The sequence below is a fragment of the Merops nubicus genome, unplaced genomic scaffold (assembly GCF_000691845.1).
Source record: "Merops nubicus isolate BGI_N331 unplaced genomic scaffold, ASM69184v1 scaffold13157, whole genome shotgun sequence".
Classification (NCBI taxonomy): domain Eukaryota; kingdom Metazoa; phylum Chordata; class Aves; order Coraciiformes; family Meropidae; genus Merops; species Merops nubicus.
The window spans coordinates 7,818-21,093 of record NW_008621050.1 but is presented as its reverse complement, the minus strand read 5'-3'; the positions used below and the strand labels follow the sequence as shown (position 1 = coordinate 21,093).

Genomic DNA, 13,276 nt, shown 5'->3' with positions numbered 1-13,276 from the left:
GCCACAGAACATCAGCAGCCATCTGGTGAATGTGACACCTGAACCTCTGGTCAGCTTCCACCTTCTGGACCAGTCTCCTCTTCCACAGGCTGAACACTTTCTGGCAGCAACAAAGTCGATGTTTCAGGGCTGCTGCTGCTTTTCTGGTTGTGTTTTCCATGACCCAGTGGTGCCAGCTGAGGAAGGTTCTGAGAAAGACAAAGGTCATGGGACCAACTGTAGGAACAACTCACGTGGATTCCCACCTTGTAAGTGAAACTTTAACAGTGAACACACACAAGGGAGTTTAGGAAATCTGATCTGTTAACATCCATTCCCCATGAAATGCCAGGGGAAATGATGGGCAGGAAAAGTTGTTGGGAGTAAGTTGTTCTGTCCTGGCTGTGCCAAGCCTGCTGTTGTCTTCAAGATGTAAAGGAGCAGAGCCAGCTCAGTGGATAGGAAGCTACCAGGGCTTGTTATCAGCAGCACTGGGCTCGCTGTGAGCAGAGCCAGCTCAGTGGATAGGAAGTTACTAGGGCTTGGTGTAAGCAGCATTGGGCTCACTCAAATTTGTGAGGATCCCATCAAACCAGAGATGACTGTGTTCAGATATCATAATTTTGAAGCAGGAAAAAACCTCAAACTAACGTGCTGCAAAAATCCCACTGAAGACCAAAAAAATAGGTAGGGGAAATTTTTTTTTTTTAAATAAAAAAGCAAGTGTAGAGCTCTTAATACAGAGAGCTTTAGGAAACTTCTGGAAAGCACAATACCTACCGAGAGAGCTGAAGGAGCCTGTGGTGCTGCTGGGCCTTTACCAGCTGCTGAGTCCGAGCTGCCCAGAGCATGAAGAAGCTCTGCAGGCAACGTTTCTCTGCTTGATGCCAGCAGCTCTTCACCTCCTCGTCAGAGCTGCAGTCCTGTAATCCAGAGAAGCAAAAAAAGAGCCATGAACTGCTGCTCTGACACAGTCACTCCACGCAGCTCAGCCCCTTCTCCTTGCTGCTGTGACTTCTGTGATTGCCCAGCTCCCTGTTGTTACCCCCCGACAGCACAGGAACACCCAGACAGGAGGATCTCACATCCCTTTGAAATCCTTGACACACAGCCAATTTCCAACTCAGCTGGCAAAGGGGAGGAAAGTTACCCTGAGAAATGCCTCAATCTCCCAGACCTTCTGTCTGAGTGGAGACAGAACAAAGAGAGCACAACAGTGCGACCTTCCATATGCTGAGAGTGAAACCCAAAAGCTCTTTGCTAAATTGGACTATGCAGAAAACACTTGGACATTTATATGCATCACACCACTTCTCAGCCTTACCTCCTCCCATGGAGGGTAACTGGTGAGAGGCTGGACGTTGTCTGGACTCTGCAGGGCCAAAGACTGGAGCTGACCTCCCACAAACCAATTTCTTCTGCATGATAAAAGTACCAGGGGTAAAAGGAAAGAAAAAGAGGATAAAACACGCAGAAGAATGGTGAGAGGTGGCATGAGGGACCATCCAGAAGGATGGAGTTCAGCCAAATCCAACAAGGGGCCACTGCTACCAGCACCTCAAGGAATCAGTCTCTAACTCACCCAGTAGTCCATGGAGGAAAGGAGGCACACAAGCCCAGCTCCCCAGCCAGCCCAGCTGCCAGCTCTGCACACTGCTGGGGTTCCAGGAATGAACTGCAGCACGGCCCACGTGTGACATCCTCAGCAGCCAGGATGGAGGAGCAGCTCTGCTGGCTGCTCCCACTAAAACTGTATTCCTGCAGGGGAGAATGTGCCATGAGATGAGGGGCCTTGCAGGGGAATCTCTCTGAGCACCCTGTTTATCTCTTTTTGGCAAGGATTCAGGGAAATTCAGGATGCACCCAAAGGAACTGCAGGCTAGCAAGTACAGCTCTGGAGTGCAAACATGTAAGTGATGGGAAAATATTTCTATGTTGAGTAGTCACACAATTCTTTGTATCCTGAGAAAAGGGGAAATGGGCACATGCACTTTCTGGGTGATGAGGTTCTTTGTAGCTCATCCCTTCCACCTTGCAGCCACAAACAGGAGCAAGTGCACAAGAGGCCCTCACTCTCTCAGCAGCTCCACATATCACCCAAGGATGAACCAGGAAGGGCACAGGGAGAAGCAACTTTCTGATTACATTTAAACTCCAGGACCCTACAGGCTCAGTACTCAAGCCTAAGCACTGAGCACAGTTCACTGATGACAATACCATGCTGGAGCAGAATTTTTCCCCTGGATAAAACCAGCAATTTAGCACCTCAGAGCAGTTTGGATGTGTCAAGACCTGCTCACCTTCTCCAATGAGCTCTGAGAGGCCAGAGTAGCTGGAGCACTGCTGTCAAAGCCAGAAGATGTTGAGAGGTCCTCAGAAAACAGCATGGCAAGAGGTTCTTCATCCACAGTCCTGGGTGAGTGCTTAGTACTTTGATCAATTGTCTTCATCATGAGACACTTTTGGTGCCACAATTTCAGAGCTTTTCTGAGTCTACACTGCTCCAAAATCTGAGAGAAAGAACTGAGACAGAAGACATTGAAACAGCAAAGTGACTGAAAAGGGATAGCAGAGGGGGACACTAGGACAGACATGATGGTAAAAGGGGCTCTTCCAGAAGGACCAGAAAGCCAAGTGGACACTACTAATGAGGGCAGGGCTCCAGGAACTGGCTCTTCCTCACTCACCCAGCTCGGTGATGCTCACACAGCCTTGCTCTCCACAGCAGATACACTCTCTGGAGCTTCACCTTTTGGCAGAAGTCATCCAGAGAGCAGCCTGTTTTCTCTGGAAATGGTCTCTCCACAGTCCACCCTGGCTGATCTTCATGCCTCTTTGTCACAGTCCTGTCAGCTGCTGAGCTTAAAATGGGTCCTTAACCAGTTACAGAGTGACAAGAGACAACATTTGTCAGAAGGCATTCCTAAGAAACTCAGCCCAGCCCTCCAACTGCTGCTTTTCAACAAGGTTTAAGAGTTTCTGCTACATTTATGAAGCAGAGCAACAGATCTCCCTGCAGCTTCACTGACACATAAAGAACAATTAATACTCTGCCCACTCTAGTCTGTTAATACCACCTATCATCTGAGCCTCTCTTATCAGGCTGTCTTCAGCTGGGTTTCACCATAGGAGAAGAGGAAGGAGGAGCCTAAGCACCTCCAAATCTCAGATTCTGCACCCCAAGCTGCTCACCAGAAGGCTGCCCCCATCGTTGGAGGAAGAAGTTCACCATTGCCTGCTTATGGCCTTCTCTGACCTGCAGCACCTCGACCCACTGCTGGAAGAATCTCCTCAGTGACACTGCTGTGAGATGGGCCACGTTCCACCTGTAAAGCACCTTCTGCTCAACAGTCTCCTTCCAGGCAGTGAAACACCTGAAAATATCAAAGGAAAATAAAACAACATGGAAATTCACATGCCCAAGCTTGTGCCTCCCTACTTTCATCTTTATTAACTCCTAAACCAAAAGAATAGATGGCTTTAAGATGGAATAACATACCACTGCCTGGGCTGGCTCTGTCATCCCTTGGAATGTCACAGTGAATGGGCTTCTCACGTGGAAAACAGACCTCAGCAACTTACCGGGACAGCAAGTTTCTTTGGCTCTGAGTTGTCAGTGCTAAAATCTGTTTCCTTTCCAAGCATCGGGAATGCCACAGCCAGAAAACCTTCTGTAGCTGCTTCTTCTGCAGAAGAGCATGGGCTTCCAAAAGCCTGGCTTCCTCTTTGCTCAGCAGCTCCTTCTGCAGGCGCCAGAGTCTGAAAGCTGCTGTGTGGCAGGGCAGGAAGAGATTGCCAGAAAGAAAAAGAGCTTAGAAAAACTTCAAACCACTTAGTGTCCCAGAGCAAACATTCCCTGGCTGCACTCCAGTCTGAGGAAGGGCACTTAAGGGACACAGCTCACATTGCTGGAGCAACATCTGTGACAGCTGAGCTGCCACGAGGAACAAGACAAAAGGTGTATGACACCTCCACCACCACAGACACTGGCCCAGCTATCTGCAGGATCAGATTCTGCAAGAGTCTGATCAAAGCAACAGCTAGACACAAACCAAGAAGCGTGGTGACACGGTGATTCCCTCCAGGCTGTTCCAAGGCTATGGAACGTGTGCTTACCAGCAAGTCTCCTCACATCTCTGACTGCCTGAGCTCTGTGGCAGGGTTCATCTCCTCTCTGCCTGCGCTGAAGCAGTGTCCACAGTCCTCCCTGCACCCTGAAAGAGTCACAAGCATGCTTTAATATTCCTCTGCCCCAAGAGCCACTCAAAGAACTGATTGCAGAGCCTTCCTTCTCCCTGGGTAGCTCTCACTTGTTGTCTGGTCTTGTTCTTCTGCCTTCAGAATCACATAATAAAAGGGTTTTGTTTTGACACCTCTAGTGTCCAGCTGGAGACTGTAGTATTGCCTCCCCCTGGTCTCATCTATGCCTGTATCACACATGCAGGTGATAGCTGAGCTCAAGAAATAGCACAGGAGTATTTCTGTCAGACACTCAAATCAGACTGAGAACTCTAGTGCACGGCAGCCCTGGAATAGGATTTAGTTCTTAAAACCAAGTTCATAACTCTTGTAGTCCTTCTCTGCAGCAATATATCCAAGGACCTGCAAACACCTTTCCCACCACTTGAGAAGAATGTCTCTCTTTGTAAACCTCCACTTGTCCCAGATGACAGAAAGAGAATGCTCTCAGCTTACCTACAAGCCTGCTCAGCTTCCCTGGAGTATCCTACTGTAAGCTGGTGCTGAGCTGAGGTTGTCATAGCTGCTAATCTTCCTACTCCAAAAAACCCTGGTGATGAACTTTGGGCATAAGAACAGAGCTCAGGCCTCAGAGCTCGCTTCTTGCTCTGCTTTGCCACAGCTTCCTTCCACTGAAGGAGAAACCACAGGATCAGAACAAGCTGCAGGTATCAGGATCCACACCACTGAACTCCACACACCCTTCCTCCTCCCCATCCCAACAGGATTTCTGCCTTCTCTGACTGCACAACAGAAAACTCACAGCACCACCTCCACCCTCCCTAGCCCGTCCTCACCCTGTGGAAGCTGAGAGCTAGCAGGGTCGAGGCACATCTCTGCTGGGCCACCTCCAGCTGCATCCTCCTCTGGTGCAGAGCCCCCTGCCAAGCACCAAGGCTCTTCCGAAGCAGCTGCCGCCTGTGAAGCTGCCCGGCTGCTGCCCTTTGCCAGAGGGTGTGTCCCCTCCAGGCTCGGAAACACCTCATCAGCCTTTGTCTGTCACAGGAGTGCTGGAAACTTAAAGAGAAAAGACAAAAAGTGAGCTCCAGGGAGCAGAGAGGAAAATTAAACCCAGCCAGGAGGTGGCAATCAGAGTTCAGCCATCAAGCTGAAAAGAGGCTGTTTTAAAGCATCTAAAGAATGCAAAACCTTCAGCCTCACGCCAAATTGAGGTGTCACTGTCACTAAATTGGCAGCAATCTCACATGTATCTGATGCAAGGTCATAAATTTCAATCCCATCTCGTGGATAAACCCAGTTCCTGATCTTGGCTAGCTGTGTGGTGAGCAGGCTGGACCTGGCTGCCCTGAGAAGCAGCACATACAGTACCAACAGTTTTTCCATCACTGGCAACAACCAGGGTTGAATTTAGAAGGTAGAACTCAAAAGACACAAATTCTTTTTTAGAGCATGGTCCATTCCAGATATCAACCTTTTGGGAAGAAATGGGTGCAGCCCCTGAGCTGACCATGGCAGAATACTGCAGGGTAAGCCCACACCCAAACATTCCCAGGAACATGGCTCCTTGGCCACTTTCCAGCAGTTGTCCTCCCCTGCCAACTACCTGCACCCTCACACACAGAGTCTTTTTACCTTTGCTCATTCATCTCCAACGACCAGGAGCTGTTCTCTGAGACCTGTGAACAGACAGGAGACAGGAACTCACATGATTATTCACACTGCAGAACTGACCTGCACCCAGGGTGGTTAGTCACGCTGGATGGTGACCAGAAGAGTGCTGCACTACTTCAGGTGCCTTTGGCACTGCCCCCACCATGGCTCTGTGAATATCCTTACATACTTCAGACATGGAAGAACACAACAGAACTGAGATCTTGGAGCCCTGCAACTATGCACAGAGTGAAAACCAGTTTAATGCTTTCCCTCTGCGTGGAGATCCACGGAACAGACACATGGATTTACATTCCCAAGAATGACCAAGTTAACCAGCTGGTCTTTAGGAAGAAGGACAGACAGAAAGATGTGCATGTTGGGATGGAGGAGGACCATAACAGAGCAAAATCTGCCCATTCAGTGCCAGAAAAAGTTACAGGACAAGCATCTCCATCACTGTTGTGCCTCGACTCTGCACCTCTAGAGAGAAGTGGAAACCAGCACAAGTGTTATCTGTGAGCAGGGAAGCTACAGTGAGCAGAGCCTCACCTCTCTGGACACAGCTCCCTGTGTCTGGCTCCCTCCTGCACAGCACTGCAGGTCTTTGGCACTCCACCCAACAGAAAGTTCTTCAGCATGGTCACGATGGGCATCAGGTTCCCAGTTCCTCCAGCTGCTTTGGTGGGAGGGTTTGTTTCTCCTTCCTCCTCTGCTCACGTCCATACAGCCTACGTTGGAATAGTCACCAAAGCCTTCTTCAGCCTGAGCACAGAAAGGGCTGGACTGGCTGCTGCCCACCACAGCTGCTCCTCTGCCTGCCTGGGATCTAGAGTCCCACACCTCTTCTGACTCTTTTCTGGGCTTAACACCAGCTTCAGAGTTGTTGCCTTCTACAGATTTAATACTAAGATGCTGGATTGGTCTGAACTCTTTACCTCCAGGAGAAGTGACTCTCACACACACTTCCCTTGGAGTCCCATACATGGCTACACCAAGGTTCATCTGAGCCTCTCCCCAGTCTGTCTCCAGAGACAACTGCAGACCCTCTGGATACAGACTGGCTGGCAGGTCTCTCTTCCACGACACAGCACATGGGGCTGACCTATCAGATGCCTCTCCTCCTCCAAGAACCTTTTTGGTGCAATGACTTTTTGCATGAATATAAAGACCACCAGTTTCCAGAGTTGCCTGTGACTGGCATCTGAAATCAGGGGAGCAATTGCAGGAGGAATCTGCTCCTGTATCCACCAGCCTGGCAGAGCCCACCCCAGAAGCCAGGGTTTCTGGCTGGATGTCACCTGGAATTTTGTTTCTCTGTGTGTTTGAGTCAATGCATCCATATCTGTGAGAGACAGAGCGAGGTTCTGGACGACTGAAGTCCCGTGTCACTGCACTGAGGCTCCAGTCTTTAGCAAATGGGACACCCCATTTCAGCCTTGCCTGGGCAGCACTGGTCTTTGCTCCAGCCAGCTGTTCTCCTCTGCCCAGGATGCTAGAAGGAGCCTCCTCGGGGACAAAGCCCAGACTGCCAGTGACTGCAGAAGGCCTGGGCTCCAGTGGCAGGGAGCCCCATGCCCCCATCCAAGCAGTTTCTTCCTTAAGCCTTTGGATTGAATAGTACAAGCTGGCAGAAATCTGTGAGGATTGCACAAGAGACTGATGGGACCCCAAACTAGACGGATGGAGATCCCCCAGGGTCTGGGCTGAGCGACAACAAGTGTTCCTGCTTTCACTGGAGCTCCTTGAAGGACACACCACTAGCTCATCCCCAAGAGGGGAAACTAGAGGGCGAGGTGACAAACGTGCATTGAGCAGTGCAGGGTTCACAGGATCCATACAAGAAGCAGCAGGAGCTCGATGCTGTTGGCTTTCCAGTGGGTAGTCCCTGGTCTTGTTCCTCCTTGCTAGGCAGTGATGGTGAGCAGTGTGCACGGAGCAGCTGCCAGCTGCCTTTGCTCCCTGGGGGTGGTGTTGGGGAAAGTCAATCCTCCCTCTCCTTCTCCCCTCTAAACTAGAAGCCTCAAGGCGTGAGGGTCTCCGAGGGAGGTCCACGGTGGGGGCTGCTGACAAAGTGAGATGGGGAATCCTACCAGCCCCAGCCTCAGAGCTGTGCTGCTGCAGCCCAGAGATTATTCTGCTGCAGGACACAGGGACTGGAGAGCTGACTGGGGCTGTCCCAGCACGGCTGAGAAGGGCAGGAGAGATTAGTCTGTCTCGGGCTGGGAGCTCTGTTTTGCTGGCAGAGGTGCAGCACACAGCCAGCCTTGCTCTGCTCTCTGCCTGGGGGTTACACTGGATGCCACAGCCTGGAGCCAGTGATGGGAAACGTCTACTCCACAAATACAGCTCCACATTCACCTCTTCTGAACGTTGCTTTGCCCTGAAGAAAAATAAGAATAAACATAAACAAAAGAGCATGCATCTTTCTCATCGCCTCTTCCCTAGTTTGCCAGAGGCTTTGGGTACTTTCCTTGTGTGTCTTGTCTCCAATTGCCCAGGCTCAGCCCTGGAAGCATTACAGACACTACTCTCTCCCCATTCCTCAGCAGACAACCCCATCTGGCAAAGCAGGAAGGACTTGAAGAGGACAGACTCAGTTCTCAACAAAAAAAAAAATGAAAAAGAAAGACTTCCAGCATTATGCAGCCTCAAAAAGAACTTGTTGCCAACAAGGCTGAACTATCCTGCTGCCAAGACAAGGTAGCTTTTTTTTTTCCCCTGTAGCTGCTTTTCCAGAATGCTTTAGCTCTAACCAGAGCTATGTGACACCAAAAAAGAACAGGTCTAGAAGGAAATGTCCTTACAGAAGTCAGAGCAACACGGCTGCAGCTGGAGTGCAATGCTTACCCCTCTTCATCGACTGGAAATCCAGCTCAGATCTCCACACTGCCTTTTTCTCAACCAAAAGGTAGTGCCTGGCCTTAAGGTGCTGTTTAACTGCTGAGCAAGTGAAGATTTCTTCATGTATCATGCCACAGCCTTGCAAAGGTTCAAGGCTACACAGGCCAAGTTCTTCTTGTCCACACTAAAAATTGAAACCATGTTTGCAAATCCAGAGTCTACGTTGGCCCCTAATCTGGGAGGGTTGCAGCACAGATGGGAGACTTAATTTGCAGTCTAGCCACTGAGTCAGATGGTTTTACATGTAACACTCCCACTGAGCACAGCTCCCTAACACTTCAACAGGTAAGTGCAATTTGAGGGGACTGTGCTTTCACTCACTCAGATTTTAAAAGCAAGCTGTCAATCACTGTCACTCTAACCACCACTCTTTTCCACCTCCCTTCTGAGAAATGAAAAGGGTATTGTGAAACACATACACCTGTATCATCTCAAACCACCCTAGTTCATCTGAAAAGAGGCAGCACAGCCTATGAAATCCATGCCAGCCATGCAGTGTTGCAAGTAGCCTTGGGAACTGCTGGGTTTTTTTAGTTCTCCAGTTCTTTCTGCCCAGTTCCAGGTTCTCAACACATTGTCATGATTATTTTAGGTGGTGTTCTGCACCTCTCTCATTCCTAATTTCAGTCTTGGTGAGATCAGGAAGAGACAGCATCCTTTAAAAATCACCTTTTTTGCCTTCAGGACCTTACTGTAAACAATTTTAAGCAGCAGCTAATCTTACTCAAAAGGCAACAACATTTTATGAAGTGCTTTTTAAAACTTCTTCTAAGACCAAAAGAGATACTCGAGGCAAGCTGCATGTTTTGCAAACTGCAAAATCCATGACCAATGGATTTCATATTGGCTTTTATGTTCCCAACTAAAACATTTAACATGTACTTACTATATATGCTTCACAACAACACTAACAGCACATTAAAACCTGAAACTAATCCAATTAAGCAAACAAAAAATTAAGCAATCAATGTATTTCTGGTGTTAGAAGCAAAAGGAAGTAAATAGCACAGTGCATGACAAGTAAATCAAGCTCTTCCAAGTGGATCTGTTGGGGTACCAGTGACAGACACATGATGAACACAGAACTGGCACAGACAATGCCAGTTCTCCCATCCCCACAGACCAAGGCTGATCCATTTACCATTGGGGGTTGGGATTGGTGGTTGGCCCAAGACCACACTTCACATGCCTTAAACACAAGGATTTTCACCCAAGACTCACAACCCGAACCATCACGAGCCTCCCGTTGCCACTCTGAGACCAACAGACACAAATGAGTGGCCTCCCCCTCCCTTCAACCCTTCCTGTGCCACCACCCAAGACCAAGCCAGTGCCCTGGAACGTGTGGTGGGAGTGGGTGGCCCATCACCCCACCCCCCAGCCCGGGGCAGCCACTTGGGGCTGGTGTGAGGCAGCACCCGCCCCGGGCCCTCGCTCAGCACCCCCAGGAGCTCTCCCGGGGACTCACCTCCCCTTGCAGGCTCCACTCGTTCCACTGGCCGTGCCGTGGGTCTCCCCAGAGCCTCAGGGTCGTGCCCACACCTCCGAGGGCTGGGGGCAAAGCCCAGCTGGTGCCCCTGGCTGCCCGGAGCCCGGCGGGTGGCTGTAAGCAGCTTATCCCCCGCGATTAGCTGCCGGGCTGGGGCTGCAGATGGCCCCTGGAAAGCTCCTCTGCCCCACTGCTAATTAAAGCCACAGCCCAGGGGCAGTTCAGCCAGGAGAGACCCCCTCATGCCCCCCCCGGGCAGCACCCCAGGACAAGCCCCACCTCCTCCCTCCTCCTCCTGGGTGAAGCCAGGTTGTGTGCTGCAACCACAAGCACCCTGAACCCCCCCGGCCCTACAAACCCAGGTATTGATCTGAGAGTACATTGGTGCTTATTGTGAACACTGCCAAAACAAACACCCTGCTCCTTGGATGCCAGGAGGGGCTTTGTTTTGTTCAGCACCTCTCTGATTTACTGCCCAAAGTCGGTATCCTTGAGGCACAGTGAGCCTCCTGTAAGTCCTGCCCTGCCCTGCTCCCCTGAGCTCCCAGCCACGCTGAATTCTTCACTGAAAAGCACACAGAGGGATGGGTATCAATAGATTATGTGGCATCTTTCACCATGGAGAATGGCTGAGGAGGCCTCACTAGATGGAACTCTTTGTGCAAATACCCCAAAAGCATTCAAAATGGTCCTTTTCAGTCTGTGCTTCACAGGTCTAGGGAATAAAAATCCCTGGGGAATAAAACTCCCTGTGCATTTAAGTGCATTCTTCAGGGATCCATACTGTCACTGAACAGTTCTGAAGGGCTGAAAAAAACCCCCAACCTTAACTGAACATACAGGCTTGCTCTGCAACTCCACAAGCTCCAGGAATTTCTGCCTACCTGTTTTTCTTTTTCCCCCCATCTGTCACAAGAGGAGACTGATTCCTATTCCCATGCTCTGTTGTGTGGCAGCCTGCAAAATGAATATCCAATACTCATCTTAGGAAAGCAAACCAGGCTGTTGCACTTGTGGGGCAGTTTACCCTGGGCTTGGTTCAAGCACAAGGGATGAAGGTGCAGGTACAGCAGCAGGTCACTGTTGTGCTTGCTCAGCACAGTGGAGGAAACATCTAGTTATGTTTCAAGGGATCAAACTTGAGAGAAAATTGCTTGGCATGGTTCTGAAGGTTAGTTAAGGGGGCTCCTCCTCACTGAAAAATCAGTGCAGCAGCAGGTCTTGTCAAGGAAAATGCAACTGTAGAAGAACAAATGGAAACTCTGAAAAATGAACCTGCTTCAGTCTCTCAAGAACTAGTCCTTCCATTCTGCCAAACCTGACATACTCTCTTCTGAAAAAGAATCCTGTTGAATTTATTTAGGATTTTACCCTGAAAGCCACAGCAGGGCAGATTTATTGTGCATAAGATCAGAACTTGTCATTTGTCACACCCCATGGAGCTTACCACTGCAGTGTAAATACACCCATCTTTTCCTTTCCCCAATCCTCAATTCACCAGCCCACCCTCCCACCCACATATTTATAAGCAGTCCCCTCTACCTGTCCAGGTAAACCTTGGACTAAAACCCATCAAAGCCCTGTAAGACCTTCCCCCAGAATGTTTCTCCCAAACTACTTGGCTACAGTCCCAAACCCCCAAGAATATCTGCATTTTCCAAGGAGACAGATAACCAGGGTAACTTTTTCTAACACAGAAAAACTATATTCATTTTATGGTTTTCTTAAAAAACATAACATTTCAAGTTCTGTTAAGATAGGCAACTGAAGGCAAAAGGACATTTCAAGGCACAGAGTATTTATAATTGACATTCAATAGCCATTTAAAGTATCCTGGAGGACATTCAACTTGCATAAAAGCATCAGTGAATAAAACCCAAGGCTAGATAGTGAGAGCACAAGCAGCTCCCTGGCCCAGCAGAGTGTTTTATACCAACCCCAGCTTTGTACTAAACACCACAGCTAGCAGAGGGAGTTATGGTCATAAATCTTAGTTAAGTAACATCATCAAAAACAGCCCTCAGGAACTCCCAGATGTTTCCTAGAAATTTATCTGCATAAAAGCAGGCTAAACTGTGCTGTTTCAGGGCAGTCCATAAGCCTTTTAAAGATAGCTTGTCCAGGAGCATTTGGAGTGGTTCCCTTACTTGCAATGGAGAGGATGCACAACACAAGACTGGGAAGGCTGCAGAAGGTGCATCCACTCACACGTACAGGGGAGGGAGGAGAGTGCAGGGATTACAGAGTCACAGTGCTTAACAGGACATCTCTGAGGTCTCCTGCAGGAACTCATCTGCCCAGCCACCAGGGAGGCAAATGGAATGGACAATCAGATCTTCTGTTTGCTCAGCAGCAGGTCTTGCTCCAGCAGGACAGCCGTGGGCAGGGTGGAAGGCTGAGCTGGGGGAGGGCAGTGTCTGTTCTCTGTCTCAGGGAGGGCCTCAGTATGGCTGCTGGGCTGCCTTGCTGGAGTCAGGCCAGTGTGGAGCAGCTCCCTGCTGGTCGATCGGCTCGTAGGCGCTGCGGTCCCGGCCGGCAGGGCTGACACCTGAGTGGGGAGAGAGGAGAACAAGCTTGGGAAAATACCCCAGGCACAAGAACTGAACCTTCCAGAAGAAACCCAACAGCTCAGGAGCACACCACGTTGGCTGCTCCACCAGCTCCTTAGCACCTGTGTTCTGGGTTTCTCACTACACAGGCAGGAGGTAAGAAAATTCTTCCTTCCAACAAGGGCAAAAGAACTGAGATGGGTTTGGACATCCCTCTGCATTCCTGGAGAGCTGCTCTCCTAGCAGCCACGTGGCTGTGGGCAAGCAGGGCCCTCAATACTACAGAGCAGAGTAACAGCTCCCTGTAATACCATATTACAGCCAGATTAAGTTTATGAAATCTAGTGGAAAAATGAAGAGACAAAAGCAGAAGCAGCAGGACCCTTGGCTTGCTGACAGCACAGATTTAAGAACATGACTTGTCCATGGGCCACTCTTCCCAACAGCACAGCTTTGCCTCAGCTGTGCCACACCATCACACGAACAAAGCTGGGCACCAAAACAC

At 49.8% G+C, this 13,276-nt stretch overlaps 1 protein-coding gene across 1 annotated transcript in view; it reads right to left on the bottom strand.

The window, feature by feature from the left end:
- Window positions 1–12,663: 12,663 nt before the first annotated feature.
- Window positions 12,664–13,276, bottom strand: part of AGTRAP (angiotensin II receptor-associated protein) — a 3,234-nt gene continuing 2,621 nt past the window's right edge. Inside the window, exon 4 of the mRNA XM_008944325.1 lies at window positions 12,664–12,770. Coding sequence (XP_008942573.1) covers window positions 12,664–12,770 — 107 coding nt within the window. The remainder of the gene's footprint in view (window positions 12,771–13,276) is intronic.